General features: G+C 50.2%; 1 protein-coding gene across 3 annotated transcripts in view; it reads right to left on the bottom strand.

Moving 5' to 3' along the window:
* The window catches only part of KATNAL1 (katanin catalytic subunit A1 like 1), a 244,990-nt gene that overhangs the window by 73,818 nt on the left and 154,567 nt on the right, over nucleotides 1-16,605 (bottom strand). For 2 of the 3 annotated variants that reach the window (XR_012426789.1, XR_010582530.1), the window contains exon 10: nucleotides 14,000-14,230. Coding sequence is in view for 1 of the 3 variants with exons in the window: in XM_065533128.2 (XP_065389200.1) it covers nucleotides 14,187-14,230 (44 nt within the window). In the remaining 2 variants the exon portion in view is untranslated. Of the gene's footprint in view, nucleotides 1-363; nucleotides 14,231-16,605 lie in introns of those variants that run through there. The other variant, XM_065533128.2, reaches the window with a different exon arrangement.

Below are 16,605 nucleotides of genomic sequence, written 5' to 3' on the forward strand. Positions count from 1 at the left end.
CCCACAAACAGGAATGCATACGCCGTGACCTCTTGTCAAATGTTGGTTATTAATAAACACTTTCCCTTTTGTGTTAGAGAAGAAATAGCTCCTTCTCAAAGAATATGAGTTTCTCTGTTACATGAAAGCAGATGATCAGTTCTAAAAATTCATAACCCTGGTGGTGAGTTTAAGTTTTGAGAGTTTAATGATTATTTTTTATTTCCTTTCCTATAGTTGTTCACCTTTTCCTTGTCTTCTGAGATGATATTATATCCAACACACATTGCTAACTTTCACCTAGTATTCACAGGGTTAATAAATGGAAATGGCAGGAGTGTGGGTATAGGAAAGAAATAAGTAAAACAGAAGGGGAGGAAAATCTCAGCTTTTTAAAACTGTATTTTTACATTTATTTTTAATTGACAAATAAAAATTGTGTATATTTATCGTGTACAATGTAATGTTTTGAAATATGTGTACACTGTGGAATGACTATATCGAGCTAATTATGCATTATCTCACATACCATTTTTGCAGTGAGAAGACTTAAAACCTACTCTCTTAGCAACTTTTAAGGATATAATATCTTGTTATTAACTCTAGTTACCTTGTTGTACAATAGCTCTCTTGAACGTATTCTTCCTACACAGCCAGCTCCTTGTGAGCACCAATCCACTCTGCGTCTGTGAAAAGCTGGCTGCCGGCTCCTTTGCGAGGGCTCCCGCTTGCCGTGTGTGGCGCTATCGGCGGCGGCCAGCAGGGGGCGGCTTCTCCCTGTTTAAGAGAGAGCCTCGCCCGGGCCGCTGTGTGCTGGGATGAAGCGCGTCTGAACAGGGACCCGCCCCCAGAACTGGCAAGGAAGCTCCTCTCAGCCTTTGCCTCTGCAGAAAGGGCCAGGAAGGGCTGGTGGAGAAACCACCGCCTCCCACGTCCTCGGTGCACATGCGTTTATTCATTATTCAGTACTTGGGGGGCACTCGCTGAGGTTTGCACGTGGGACCGGGGTGAGGACGGCAGAAATGAGTGGACCCGTCCCTGCTCTTAAGGGGCTCAGTGTTGGGTGGGGGGGGGGGGCAGAGGTCCAGGCCATAGCGACGGGGACCCGGAGGCAGGACCGAGAGCCCGGAGAGTTGGTGGCACTGCTGTTCCCGCACCGGGTGGGCCGTGCTGGGGGAAGGTTCCAGGGGTGCACTCCTCCTAGGTCCCCTGGAGGGACTCCACCCACCCTCTTTCCCCAGAGCCAGCGCGCTGGGGTTCTTGGTTTAGCTCTCTTCTCTCCTGTCCTGGAGGACCAGCCATTTGGCGCGCTGTCCACCGGGAGGATGTTTTCCATGATTCCACTTCTTCCCTTCCTTGGCCACCTAAGGCAGGACGGCTTATGCGTGACTGTCCACCGGGGCAGACCACAGCGCTGCGGGCAGGCGGTTTTGCTGTTGGGCCTTCCCATGCACGTGTCCTTCGTGACCCTGAGGGCCCAGCCTCTGCTGGCTGCCTGAGCCGAGGGTTTTCCTTCTTTTCATTGTATCACTTTATCGGCCCTTGCCAGGAGGGAGCCCATGGGTCCTGGTAGAGGTGCATCTCCCTGTGGTTCTGGGGCTGCCCCTCCTTCTGAGGGAGAAGACAGGGCTCAGTGAGGGCTGCCTGTGCTGCCGGCCTGGGACGCCCCTGCCGCAGGGCCACACGGGCATGTCCCTTTGAGAGCCCTGGCCTAGAAGCTCCCTTTCACTCCGCCCTGTTGATAAGACCCAGGACTAAAAGCAAGCAACCGCTGGAAACACGCCTGCTGGAAACATGCCTCCAGTGCCAACCCAGGAGGCGCTGGCCCTGTCCTGATGCCCCCTCCAGCCACCGGGCCAGGGCTGGGAGCCCCATAGTGGAGTCTGTGTCCGGCAGGTGTCTCTGGACAGCTGGGGTTCTTGTAACCAAAGAGGTTGGTTCATTTACCTCCTTAGATCACCCAGGCACAAGTGATGTGTTTTGTGGCCTCGGATCGTTCTGTGCTGCCTCTGATGGGTTATTTATTCAATGTTCTAGGTTGACTTGTCCTCTTTTAAAAAAATAAAACAAAATAAAAGGAAGAGTAGGAGAAAATAGGAAATTCCAGGGTTGCTATGAAGCCAGAAATCTAAAAATAGCTTCGGTAAAGACTCAATTGTGGCTTCTCTTTATTTTGAAAGAGCAACAGCTAATGACCAAAACAGGCTAGCTTTGTCCTGCCTGGTGACAGGCCACTGGACAGTGACTGCGCCATAACCAGGGACACACGGCCTCCCGAAGGACAGCACTCCTGCCCGACAGGGCAGCTCGTTCAGTGAGCGACTCCTTCCGTCAGCAGGGGCAAGAGGCAGGGGCCCTAGGACCTGCCAGCTCTGTGGCTTCCAGGGTTCATCTGGGGGCCTCAGCTTCATCCATGTGAGCAGAGACGAGCAACAGGGGAAAGGTCACCCACAGAGGATTTAAAGCAGTGGCCATAAAGACGTCCACTGATCCCCAGGAAGCCAGGCACTGCGCCCTCCGCCACCATCTTCAGATGTCATAATAGTGGGGAATAGTCTGTGCCCCTTCTGGCTGCCATGCACCGTGCTAATGACTTTGTTTTTAATCACTTTATTGAATTGTCACAACTCTGTAAGACACCCCACTTTACAGCCAAGAAGACAGAGGCTTTAAGAGGTGAAGTAACTTTCGGAGCTTTGCAAAGCTAGCAAGTTGCAGAACCTGGCTCTAAACCCAGAGCCAGGTTAACTGTTATCCAAACCCCCGCTCTAGCCAAACCCCTGCCCTCGCCTTAACTGCTATGCTGTGCTGCTTTGGCTGTAAAACCATGATGCGGTGAAAACAAATATGAGCCCGACAGAGCAGAAAGAATGTCCTAATGTAGAGGGTTACGAAGCCTTAGAGCAGCTCCTGAGAAAGGCACAAAGCCACCTCTTATGAGCTTATTCAGTCCTCTGCAAAAAGAAAGGTCCTGGGCAGCATGTTCCCTGCCAGCAACTCCACTTCCTAACAGATGTTTAATTGAGCACCTACTATATGCCAGGACCAGCGGGGAATAAGACCAAGCCCTCACTCTGATGAATTTGAACCCTAGGAGGAGAGAAGCAGCAAGTTGACTACACGCAAGTGAGTGACTAAAGGAGGAAGATAAATCCATTGGGTGAGAAATGCAGTCAAAACGGGGCAACGTGGAAAAAGCTGACCTGGGGAGGCAGCGCTGGTGTGGGTGGTGCCTGGCAGGCGACCAGCCTGGGGGAGTCGTGTGGAGCTAAATCTGCATTGATGTTGAATGCCCCTCAGCAAGGAGAGCTCTCCAACCATCGGTGCAGCTCCTGCCAGCCAAGGGCCCAGCTTCAGTCTCAGGTGGGAAAAGGCTGGAAGCTGGTGAGGACTGTGACCCAATGTGTGTTTTCAGGAGGTCACGCTGGCTGCTGGCTGTAGAATGGGCCACAGAGGGGCAGCGAGGAAACCAAACCCATGGGCCACTGGACATCAGTGATCCAGGCAAGAGGGGATGTGGCCTGCCCCCAGGGGCAGTGTGAGAGAAAATGCCCTCCACAGCTCAAGCCCCCATAGACAGAGATTTCAACTCCACTCCCGGGACAACCTTGGGAAAGGGCCGCTTCCAGCCCAAGGGGGAGACAGACGCCCCGCACGGCTGCACTCTCACCTGGGTTCTCACGTCCTCGCTCTCCTCCCTCCCACTCCCATGGTGGCTCTAACCTTGGGGGACGGGGCAGTGGGGGACTGTGCTGGACCCCCAGGGTGGCTGGGGTGACTGAGGGCGTCATCTGCCTGAGCTGGCCCCAGCCTGCTCTCCACCTGGCCTCAGCCATCCTGCTGGTGCATGGCCTTCTTCTGCCTAACATCTGCGTCAGCGGGAACAAGAAGACAACATATGTAAGAATGATCTTGGAAGAGAAGCCAGCCCATACCTGCCAACTGATTCTGGTTGTAGGGAACGAAGGATGAAGGGGTGATGGATGCCTGTGAGGTTTGGGGCCTAAATAAGCAGATGCCTGGATGGCCATTTACTGAGACAAGGAAGATGGGCAGACACCGGTTTGTGGGAAGTCCAAGAGTTCTTTCCATCCAGGGCTGACCTCCAAGTGCAGATGCTAGTGGGCAGCTGGAGGAAGCACTCCAGGCAGGTACCCAGGCCTCCTGCTGTCCACCCCAGAGGCCAGCGACCTTCCTTCCTTCCCTGTCCCCTTCTCCATTCCCACCCTGAGCCCCGTCCCCACCCTCAACTCACCGTCTCTCCCCCTGTGACATGAGTTACACGAGGACTGGAGGCAGCTTTGAAACTGTTTCATGAACTTAATTTAAAAGTAATTAATTTTTTAAAAAGCCACTGGCTCAGTCATAGAGAGACCCACTGGATTCGGGAGAGGGTGAGCCTGGCGCCAGCCAGCTGTGTGGCAAGGCATCTTCTCCCTGGCGCTCCCATCTGGTGCCTCCAGCCTTAACGAAGTGGCAGTGATGCCAGATGACGTTAATTCATACACTTACAGTGGATCAGGCCCTCCACTCCATGCATGTTATCTTATCCTCCCAGCGACCCTGGGGGTAAGTAAATACTGTTATCCCCATTTTTCAGATGAGATAACTGAGGCTTGGAGGTTTTCATGAAAAACTCACCTGAGCGCTCACAGATAACAGGTGATAGAGATGAGACTAAAATCCATGTCTGTTGACTCTGGTGCCCTGTGCTCCAACCTCACGATCCACAGCAAGCCTGTCCTCTCCACTCCGATCTGGGCACCCCAGGCCTACAGAGCAGCCACACACAGGGCGGTGGCTGATGTCTGCTCCCAAGTCTGCCCATCTCAGCTGAGGAACTCCACCACTGCCACCAGCACACAGAGAAGCCAGAGCCCCGTCCACAAGCATGGCTGTGTGTCCTCGCCGGCTGCTCCTGGCCTTTTCTCTCATCTCAGCTCATCCATGGTTCCTGGAGATGGCGAGAAGCTGGCAAGGCAGGGACAGAGCCCAAGAGTGCCTTGGGTGCTGTCTCAGACACCTTTCCTCCACACATTCCGGTCCCAGAGCCCAAGTGGGACACAACGTGAGGACTGTGGGTGGGGAGGGGAAGCAGAGACCCTGGCTGGAATCCACGATCTGGCTCTGGCTCTGCCAGCTGATGACCTCAGGCAGAGCACGTGCTCTCTGTGAGTCTCAGGCTTCCCCATCTGTATAATGGGAGCATCTGTCTTGACAGCATTATTGTAAGATTAGTGATGAATGTTTGCACCATGACAGGCAGATCACAGGCCCTCAAATGGAGGCTGTGGTTGGAAGAGTGGATTCTGGATTTGGACTTGGATCCTGATTCCAGGAGTCTCCTGCACTCTTTAAACTTGGTTTGCTCAAATGTGGAATGAGCATAACAACAGCACCTACCTCACGGGGTTGGTGTGAGGCTGAAATAAAATGCTGCATGGTGACAGCTTAGCATGGAGCTGAGCAATAAGCTTCAGCTGTTATAATAATTATTTTTTAAAAAGTACTGAAGGTCCTAGAAGCAGCGACATCCCAATAGCAGTAAACACACTAACACACATGTTTTGTTTTCTAAATACCATTCCCCACTAAATAACGTCAGGGCTCTTTAGAGAAATGGCCAATTCCAGGCTAGGGACAAGAAAACTAATGGCTGGGCATAGAGCATTCTGCTGTTCCAGGGAGTAGAGAAGTGCTCAGATGGAGGGAGACTCATCAGAAGTTCATCAGAACCAGCTAGAGGGGCTGCTGCTGACCAAACTCAAGACAATACGACCACTAAAACCAGTAATGATGGTTAATAGATGATACCACATTGAACTTTACAAACATCCACAAATCAGCCTGGCCAACGTGGTGAAACCCCGTCTCTACTAAAAATACAAAAATTAGCTGGGCGTGGTGGCAGGTGCCTGTAATCCCAGCTACTCAGGAGGCTGAGGCAGGAGAATTGCTTGAACCTGGGAGGCAGAGGTTGCAGTGAGCCGAGATCGCACCACTGCACTCCAGCCTGGGCGACAGAGCAAGACTTCATCTCACAAATAAAACAAAATAAAATAAAATAAAATAAAAAAATAAATCCACAAATCTACAGTGGTGCCCAAAACAAAGCAAAGAGATTGAATTTTGCAGCCACCAACATCATAAATGACTCAGACAGGATCATCAGATGCAAAAAGCATTGCTGAAGGGTGCTGGGGAGCAGGAGATTCATGTCACCTTAAAGGAACACTCCACACATTTCTCATCCATTACAAATGCAAAAGATGTCATTCCCATGGAAGATTGAGCTGCCATTACTTGCTATCAAAGTTAGCATTACCGATAACAGGGTGAGGCATCACTGTGAACCTCCTGGGATATTTCTGAGGAGAGAGGAGGAAGGGTAGAAAGAGCGGAGAGGGAGAGGGAGAACAAATGTGGCAAAATGTTAATTCATGAATCCAGACAATGGATATATTCATTGTGCCATTCTTTCACCTTTTCTGTAGGCTTAGAGTTTTTCAAAATGAAGTCTGTGTGAATGTGGGGGGAGCACTGGACGGAGGTGAGACTTGGGGTCCGTTGGCCTGGGCTCACCCTGACCTCTGTCCCAAGCACAACCAGCTTGAATCTTGGTGCTCTAGGAGTGACTTGAGAACTTCAGGGTCAGGAGAGGCCAAGTGTGGCATCTTCCTACTGGAGGAAATCTGCGACATTCCCAAACACAGTTTCCTAGAAGCAGGGGAGCTCACAGGACCGCAGGACAGTGGCAGGCGAGGGCGGAAGTGCATGGGCTGAGCAGATGAGCCCGCGGCTGATGGCCCACACTCCCGCAGGTCTGCTCATGTTATTCAAAGGAGCATGGGCTCTAGATCCTTGAGGAATCACGACACTGTCTTCCACAATGGTTGAACAAATTTACACTCCCACCAACAGTGTAAAAGCGTTCCTATTTCTCCAGAGCCTTGCCAGCATCCATTGTTTCCTGACTTTTTCATAATTGCCATTCAGACTGGAGCGAGATGGTATCTCATTGTGGTTTTGATTTGCATTTCTCTAATGACCAGTGATGATGAGCTTTTTTTCCATAGATTTATTGGCTGCATAAATGTCTTCTTTTGAGAAGTGCCTGTTCATAGCCTTTGCCCACTTTTTGATGGGATTGTTTGTTTTTTTCTGGTAAATGTGTTTAAGTTCCTTGTAGATTCTGGATACCAGACCTTTGTCAGATGGGTAGATTACACAAATTTTCTCCCATTCTGTAGTTTGCCTGTTCACTCTGATGGCAAGCCCATTACTGGGTATATACCCAAAGGATTATAAATCACTCTACTATAAAGACACACGCACATGTATGTTTATTGCAGCACTATTTACAATAGCAAAGACTTGGAACCCACCCAAATGCCCATCAATGATAGACTGGATAAAGAAAATGTGGCACATATGGAATAGTATGCAACCATAAAAAAGAATGAGATAATGTCCTTTGCAGGGACATGGATGAAGCTGGAAGTCATCATTCTCAGCAAACTAGCACAGGAAGAGAAAACCAAACACGGCATGTTCTCACTCAGAAGTGGGAGTTGAACAATGAGAACACATGGACACAGGGAGGTGAACATCACACACTGGGGCCTGTCAGGGGTTGGGGGGCAAGGGGAGGGAGAGCATTAGGACAAATACCTAATGCATGCGGGACTTAAAACCTAGATGATGAGTTGACAGGTGCAGCAAACCACCATGGCACATGTATACCTATGTAACAAACCTGCACGTTCTGCACATGTATCCCAGAATTTAAAAGAAAAGAAAAGAAAAAATAAATAAATACAATGTACAATACACTGTTGCTAACTATTAAAAAAAGTGGGGGCACACGGGCACTCTCTCTTCTCTTTTTTCCTCTCAGAGAACCTCTTCCACCCTCTGAGGTGGTGAACGGTCTTGGTCCGTCGCTCAATTCCACTGCTTCTGCCAAATCTTGTCAGTGCTACTTGATGTCCGGCCACTCTCCCTCTCAACTCTGGCCCTTGGGTTTCATGTCATGCCTGGATCCTCATCCTCCTCTAGACTGAACCTTCTTGGTCTCCTTCGTTAACTATTCTCACTCAGTGTGCTCCCCGATCTTTTTTATTGCCACACAGTAAGTGCACGTATTTATGGGGTACGTGTGCTGTTCTGATGCATGCCTAGACTGTGTGACGATCGTGTCGGGGTGTTTAGGATATCTGTCGCCTCCAGTGTTTATCTCCAAACCTTGACATCTCTGAGGACCCAGCCTGGGGATGCCTTCCTCTTCCTCCACACACTCTCCTCAGGCAGTTTCATCGCTAGGCAGCCTACTGTGTGCTGCCGACACCCAAGTCTGTGTCTTGGTCCCCTGGGTTTCCCAGTGCACAGGCCCATGTCCTGAGCTCTCTGTTGGACACATCCATTTACCTGGGCACCCTCCAGTCACCCTCATCACAGCAGACCCCATATGCACAGGCAAGCCACCCACCCCAATACCGGAACCTGCTCTTCCTCTCTCTTCCTTCTCCAGGCCAATGGCTACGCTGTCCAGCTGGTCACCTAAACTCCAGGCCTCACCCTGACTCCTGCACTTCACCTGCTCACCAGATCCCATCAACCACAGAAGCCCTGTGGACCCCACCTCCTCCCACAGCTGCATCCTCCTCCCACACCTCCTTCCACATCACCTCCTTAGCACAGGCTGTTACTTGCTTCCACACGGATTACAGTAACAATTTGCTATCTGGTCTCCAAGCTCTCCGTCTTGCTTTCTCCAAAACAGCCTCCACGCTGCCCACATGATGACCTGAGAATACAAATCTGATCATGCCACAAGGTCCCTCACCACTCAGCCTCAGGTCCTGAAATGTCCTCGTTCCTCCTTCATAATGAACAATGTGCAGACCCCCACTTCCCTTCTCCTGTCGGAGCTCATGACCACCTGTAGGCTTCCTAGCCTGCTACCCACCCTGCAGACGCGGCACCCACGCCCTGCCCTGAACACTCAGCAGAACACCCTCTTCTGTGCGCCCATAAGCAACTTGCATGTCACTCTGGTCTCCTTCGCCTCACTGGGTTCTAAGAATCGACTTCTGCACCTGTGTTTCCCGCTGGGCTCTGAAGCTGGGATACCATCGTATTCACCGTGTTATCTCCAGTGCTTATCATTGCACCTGCCTTAGTCAATATTTGATTGTCTCAAGAAATTGATCTGAAAAAAATCTTGGAGTCATAAAGCATTGAGAACTGAAAGGAAATCCACAGAACAGCCAGTCAGATCCCCTCATTTTCACCTGAAGAGACTGAGAACCAGAGAGGGAAGCTGTTTTGCCCGAGTAAGATGCTGTGCACCTTGTCATTGCTAGACCGAGATGGCCTTTTCCTTTGGTCTGCATAGTCAGGTGTGTAGATAAATTACCAAACATGTGTGGGGGGAAGGGAAAGGAGGGGTCAGTGTGTCCCAAATACCTGACGGTTCTGGAGACACTTGGATTTATGAATAAGAGCACAGTTACAGTGGAATGTCACGTTTCCTCTTTTTATTAGCATCCCCATTTGCCCACAGTCTGATTTCTCCGACCTGGCCTGATTTCTTCCACACTCTAGCTTTTAGAGGGTGGCTCGCAGGTCGGATGATTCATTTGCTCAAACATGAAATCTTCTGCCAAGCTCAGAGGACATCTCGAGGGCAGATGCTCCTTTTGATCATCGTTTTATACTTTCTCAGCCTCATCAGGGTTATTAAGCCATTTGGTATCCCAGGCAACCTGGAGGCAGCTCCCGGACAGTTTAGTCCAGAAAAGACAGTTCTGAGAGAAGAAAGAGCAGCTCTCACGAGGGGCTGCCAGGAGATCTCTACATATGATGGGAAAGGTTCAGGACGATGGTACCAGCTATGCATTTGTTTTTTCTTTTTTTAGAGACAGGGTGTTGCTCTGTCACCCAGGCTGGAGTGCAGTGGCTCAATCATAGCTCACAGCAGCCTCAACCTCCTGGGCTCAAGCAATCCTCCTGCCTCAGTCTCCCAAGTAGCTAGGACTACAGGTGCACACTACCATGCCCTGCTAATCTTTAAAAATTTTTTATAGAGACACGGTCTCACTATGTTGCCCAGGCTGATCTTGAACTTCCAGCCTCAAGTGATCCTCCTGCCTCAGCCTCCCAAAGCGCTGAGATTACAAGCATGAGCTACCAATACCCAGCCCCAGATCCCTTTTTTCTAACCATGAAAACAGCTGCGTGTGGTCTGAAACCCCAGCTGAGTGTTCTGCTGGGGAGTCCACGAGTTTTCCATCAGCCCAGACACAGGTTAAGCTGAAAGAAAACACGCAGCCAAAGAGCCATGAGGTCCCAGTCGGTGATTTCCTGAAATATTCAGAGAATGCTCCAACCCTCAACTCTGTCCCAGAGGGCATCATCCAACCCCACCACCCTTGACAGAGAGCCACAAAAGTGCTACCAGTCCAGCCTGCTTGCCGAGCCCCATCACAGTTGCCTCTTCCTGCAGGCTTCCTTTGAAACCTGCTCTGGAATTCAGCTTCAGGATTCTTGCAAGTCCCTAGATCAGGAATATCAGATGTTGGGATTTTATAGGGCCTCCATTCAAAAACCATGGGGCCATTTCCCATGGGTGTCTTGTTCAGCACATGAAAGGAAACAGAAGAAGCTGCCAAGCATGTGTCTCCATGAGTCATTAAGCCCTTTTCTCTGCTTCTGCTGGAGGTGTGCACACACGCAGAGGGAAAAGGAAAAGGATGCTCTGAACCTCCAGGGCAAGCAGAGCCTCTTATAAACAGACACATCCTTCAGACCAGACAGCGGCCCAGGAAGTGTGCAGTGGACGCGGCAAGGTGGCTGGAGCAGAGCTTGCGTGGGGGCGCATCCTCCGCAGGGGGCGTCCACATGTGGCCTGGCAGACTGGCTTGTACACGGACCCGGCAAGGCTTCTCAAGGGGCCTGCATTCCCCAGGCCACGTCTCTGAGGTTGGGTGTCCCTCCTGCCCCGGCTCCATCTGATGTTTTGCAGGGCCTGGAACGGCCTCCCTGGCTTACTTCTCAGGGTCTCTAAGGATGTGTGAGGTGCCCTCAGGAGCACTCCAAGCTGCCCGCTGGGACTCCTCCCGCTCCTGTGCTCCTGCTGTTGCTGCTGCTCCTGAGGCTGTGCGCTCCCGGCAGGCAGTGGCTGCTGTCCTGAGGCTACTCCAAGCGAGTGTCAGGGGCACTGGGGCCCTCCTTGGATCTGGGAAGGGCACCCCATTAGCACAGGAAGCTTGGGCCCCACTGACGCATCAAAGTCTCCAGATCCTGAGCCGATGCCAGAAGCACCTGACAGTCCTCCCCTTTCTTCTGCCTGGTCTGCTTACCTATATCTCCACCATCACCCCCAGCCACCCGACCCCAGACTCAGCCTTAGGGTGTGTGAACCGTGGGAGAGGCAGGGACAGAGGAGAAATGTGGCCAGGGAACTGATGGCCACAGACACTCTTCCTTTGGGATGCAGGCTGGGGAGAGACTGTGTTCTTCCTTTAAGGGAAGCAGCTGCCCAGAAGGAACTTCAGATCCTTTGGGCAGCTCTCCTGACAGCTAAATCCTCGGACTAGCACTAGTTCATTTTCAACTGAGACTCTGTATTAGGAAACTCTGGCTTCAACTATGAGTCACTGAAAAAATCAAAACAAAATAGCAGCGGCTTAAACAAGATGGAAGTCTGTGTCTCTCTAATATTCCCTCACAGGCTGGAGTTGGTCAGTCCATCCCAGGCAGTTATGGAGACCACAGAGCCAGGGACCCAGGCTGCTCCCCTTCAGCAGCTCTGCTGTGTCTTCTGTTCCCGAGGTCTCCTAGGGTGTCTACGCCCTATTCCTGCAAGCAGGAAAGAGAAAGGAAACAAAAGGGCACAGCCCCTCTTCTTGAATTTCCACTTCCTGGAAGTTGTAGCCACCAGTTCTGCTTACATTCTATTGGCCACAATTCTGTCACATGGCCATGCCTAGCTGAAAGGGAGTCTGGACAATGTAGTCTTTAATCCAGGTGGACTGTGTTGTGCCCAGCAAAAAACTGAGGTAAGTTCTAAAAGGAGGGGAGAATGCATAGAAGTCTGTGCCACAGGCCTCCACCACCCCCCACGCCATGTACATGTGCATTAGTGTCCCAGACAAGGTGCAAGACCCTAAGTGGATACCCACTTTGGAGTCCCTAATTACCAGAGTGGGCCCCTCCCAGTCTATTTTGATGAAGACCCTTATCGCCTCCACACCCATCCCCAGAACCAGAGAGTGTCTCATAAACTGCAGGCTGGAGCTGCTTGTTAAAAATGCAGGCTCCTACACTCACTGGATTCACATCTCTGGGGCCAAGCCCTGAGAATCTGAAATTCATGCACACTTTCCAGGTCATACGAATACACCCAGAAATTTCATGCCCATTATTTAGTCTATCTCAGAGAAATTAGGGGAAGAACACTTCTACACTGCTAGACCTAAGGATAGTAGAACTAATAGTAATTGCTGAGCTGGAAGGAGAAGGTGTTCAGGAGATTGTTGGTTGTGACATCTGGGAGTGCCACTCACAAGTTGTCTAGCCCAGCATTGGGGAACTGCTCCAAGATTTTCAAGACAAGGTCTGCTATCTTCTGGTAATCAAATAAAAATCAGTGGTCATTGGAAGGGAAAGTAGCCTTCTCCACTGCAGCAGGGAAGGGAAGTGAGGAGACCACCACGAGTGAAGAGCTGACCACCCCCAAGAAAGCCAGAGAGCTGCTGGTGCCCTCTGCGAAAATGAAGACGAGGAAGAAGGAAAGACGGTGAAATGAAGGTCGAGCACCAAGCCCTTCGCCAGACTGAGGTGTAGGAAGCAGAGACTCACTATCCATGTAAGTTGATTCTCAGCGGGGAGAGAACTACCATTTGGGGAAGGGAACATTTCTAGAAGCCATAACGCTTGCAGGAATGTCACCAGGGACACTAGGCATCCTGAAATGTGAGGGATCATCCACACGATGAAGAGTTTTCTCGAGTCCCTGGATATTGATGTTTACAATCATCTAAGCTTAGAAACAAACTGCATTTTACATAAAAACATGAAGCATTTTTGAACTGTTTAAATATAAACTGAAATTTTCAGAAGTGCAACTACCAAGTTTATTTCAGAACCCTCCCAAGAGCTGTTCACAATTTCAGAAATACATGTCAACAGCGGCTCCGCTCACGGCATCCGACTTGGGATTGGAAAAGTTCAGTCTGCATTTGTGGTCCCGCTCATAGCGACTTTACAGGCATGTCCAAGCTTCTGAGCCCCTTGTTAGGCTGTCTGGTTAGACATGCCTAAGCATTTATATTTTTTTAAGTGGAATATATTATTATCAATTACTTTCCCTTTAGTTTTTCTTTATATTAATGTTAGAGTAATATAAGAATTTTTTTAAAAATCTATTTCAGGAAAATAAAGCAAAGTTACAAATGACAAAAAGTATGTGTCATTACATGGGTTGCTGGGCGTCTGGGGAGAACCTCTGCCCACATGTGGCCCGAGGTTTTCCTTGGTATGAATGAGGCTGCTCATGACCCCTAGAGGCTCTGTTGCAGCCACAGCTGATCTGGTTTACGAAGGCTTGTGCCCACCCAGCTGGCTGCCTTCAGTTTACTCTGGAGGTTGTTGGCATGGACCCAGCTCTCAAAACATCCTCCCGATCAGCATCCACTGTGCAGTTTATCTCATGGTGGGTAGAGACTCAAGCGTGAACAGGTAGATCACAGGGAATGAGCTTGGTCTATGCAGCAGCAGAAGGCCATGGATTTCAGCAGCTGCCTCAGAGAGCCTGTTTCCGACTCAGGCCTCCAGTTGTCCCCTAGGCCTCTCTCAAGAGGATTCTCGTCAATTTGACACAGTCATTTTGTTACCAGAGACATTCTGACACACTCACTTTACTCTTGTTTTGACCCAAGGACATTTTGATATGAACAGAAACCATCAAGTTTTCAACTGTGTATGTTACCAAGTAACGAATGAAACAGACACTCACCCACACATGGGCTTCACTGTGTCTCACATCATGCCGATCGCCTACCCTCTGGGAACTGGAATGCTTTAAGGCTCAGGAAAGGCTGCTGCACCAATTCGCAATAAAAATCTATTTTTAGGCTGGACGTGGTGGCTCATGCCTGCAACCCCAACACTTTGGGAGGCCAAGGCAGGACGATCACTTGAGCTCAGGAGTTCAAGAGCTGCCTTACAACACAGCAAGACTCCATGTCTACAAAAAAAAAAAAAAAAATTAGCTGGGCATGGTGGCACAAGCCTGTAGTCCCACCTACTCAGGAGGCTGACATGGGGGGATCACCTGAGCCTAGAAGGTTGAGGTTGCAGTGAGCTATGATCGTGCCACTGCACTCCAGCCTGGGCAACAGAGCAAGACCCTGTCTCAAAAAAACAATTTGTTTTTACAGTTGGTATGGGTCTTTCTGTATAGAAGAGACACTCAAAATGACCTCACCAAAGTTTCCAGAATCTCTCATTTCACACCAACACCAGAGGAAACAGGGCTAAGCAATGAAAGACGCCAGAAAGAAGTGCCCACTTGGCTGATGCCAGCTGAGCAGGAAATACATGGAAGGCTCGGCAGGGTGATGGGCAGATGGGCTGCTCTTACCGCCTATCCCTGCCTTGCGGTGGAGAAGGTCAAGGGGCTGGGTGAGATCCTCTAGCTCAGTGGTTCTCAACCCGGGCCTCACACTGGCATCACCTAGGGAGCTTTAGAAAAGTACCGATACCTGAGTCCCACCCCAGAAATTCTGCTGTCATCGGTCTGGGGCGTAGCCGAACATGGGTCTTTTAAAAATCCCCCCGACGTGATTTCAGTGTGCAGCCCCCATCAAGAGCCTCTGCTACAGCTGCCATCACAGCCTCTCCAGCACACCTTTATTCTGGCATTTTCCATTTCTTCTTACTCCAAGGAGAAGGCTTTGGTGATTAATTGCCAAGCAAAACCGTTCATTACTCCTTAATAAGATGAATTTGTATCACCAACAAGTCACCCTGTCTCTGCCTCCCTTCTGCTCCTGAGAAATCTCTGTGTGTCACCCCTTTCTTCTCTTCAAACTCGCTTATACAGCCATCCTGGTCATCATAAGGTTGCTGCTTTGTTTTGGGTTATTTTTAGGGGGTGGCATGGGGAGGGGGTCATTGGAGAGGCGGCTAATGGCCAATACATCAAATTTAAGCCAAGCAGATGTTGCAGAACTGGGAGGTTTGAGGCACTTGAGGAAGTCTTTCCAGGGCCTGGCTCTGGATAGGACTCCCCTAGAGGGCCCTGGGGAGCCTTGGGCTGGCGCTTGTGTTTGCAAAGTCCAGGGAAGAAACCACCTCTCATGCCTTTCCCTTAGGGGTTGTGTGACATCCATCCAGCTGTAAGTCAAAGTTATTTCCCCTTTGTTTTATGCTCCATCTTGATTTTAAACTATTACTACATCTGTTAGAGAGTACACTGTGCCTCCCAAAATGGATATGTTGAAGTCCTAATCCCCGCTACCTCTGAATGTGACCTTCTTTGGAAATAGGGTCATTGCAGATATAATGAGTTAAATTAAAATATGGTCATACTGGAGTAGGGTGGGCTTTTACTCCAGCGTAACTTGTGTCCTGATAAGAAGATGGCCTTGTGAAGACACACACACAAAAATGCCTTGTGAAGATGGAGGGTTGGGGTTGCCCAGCCTCGAGCCAAGAAACCCCAGGGATTGCCAGAAACTCTAGCAGCCAAGAGAGGGGCAGCAAACAGATTCTTCCCCAGAGCCCTCAAAGAGCACAGCCCTGCAAATCCCTTGATTTGGGACTTTCAGCCCCAGAACTGTGAGATAATAAATTTCTGTTGTTTTAAGCCACCCAGTTATAGTTTGGGTATTTTGTCACAGGAAATACAACACCCAGTTATAACGCCCACTTTTGTTTGTTTAAAAAAGGCAGGAAATTGTGGTAGTTGAGAGCACAAGCTTTGGAGACCAGCAGAGCTGGGCTGCACTCCCTCCTCGGCACTGACTGGCTCTGTGGCCTGGGGAAATAATTTGACACTTCTGAGCCTCAGTTTTGTCACCTGTGGAATGGGGATAATAGAATCCTACATAGTAGAGCTGCTATGAGACTTGACATAGATGATGTCTGGGAAGGACTCACCCAGGGCCTGGTACTCAGAGCCCTGAAAAGCATGGGGCAAAGATGGGGCTTTGGGCTGGGGATCAGGAACATTAAGTCCACCTGTGCAGAAGCACTTGACTTAGGCCCAGGCCCCAGGTGGCGGGTGTCCATCTGGACAGTGGAAGGCAGAAGTCAGGCCAAGTTCCTGCCTTCCTGAGATGCTGCCAGGGTGAAGGAGACGACGTGTGCAAGTCCTTGGAGTGAGCTGCCACGTTAGCACCAAATCACCAGCATGATCACTCCTTCCATTCGTCACCGACGATTTTATAGTCTCAACAAGACAGTTTTCAGTGCGAGGCGGAGAGCCGCGTGCTGGGCCTCAGTTCACACCCCAGGCATCTGGCTGTCACGCAGCCACAGCAAACCCATTCACTTGGGTCTTACTGCTTAATTATTGCAAACTGGCACGGCTTCGGGTACCTTGAGAGCCCTTGGACA

The sequence above is a fragment of the Macaca fascicularis genome, chromosome 17 (assembly GCF_037993035.2).
Source record: "Macaca fascicularis isolate 582-1 chromosome 17, T2T-MFA8v1.1".
Classification (NCBI taxonomy): domain Eukaryota; kingdom Metazoa; phylum Chordata; class Mammalia; order Primates; family Cercopithecidae; genus Macaca; species Macaca fascicularis.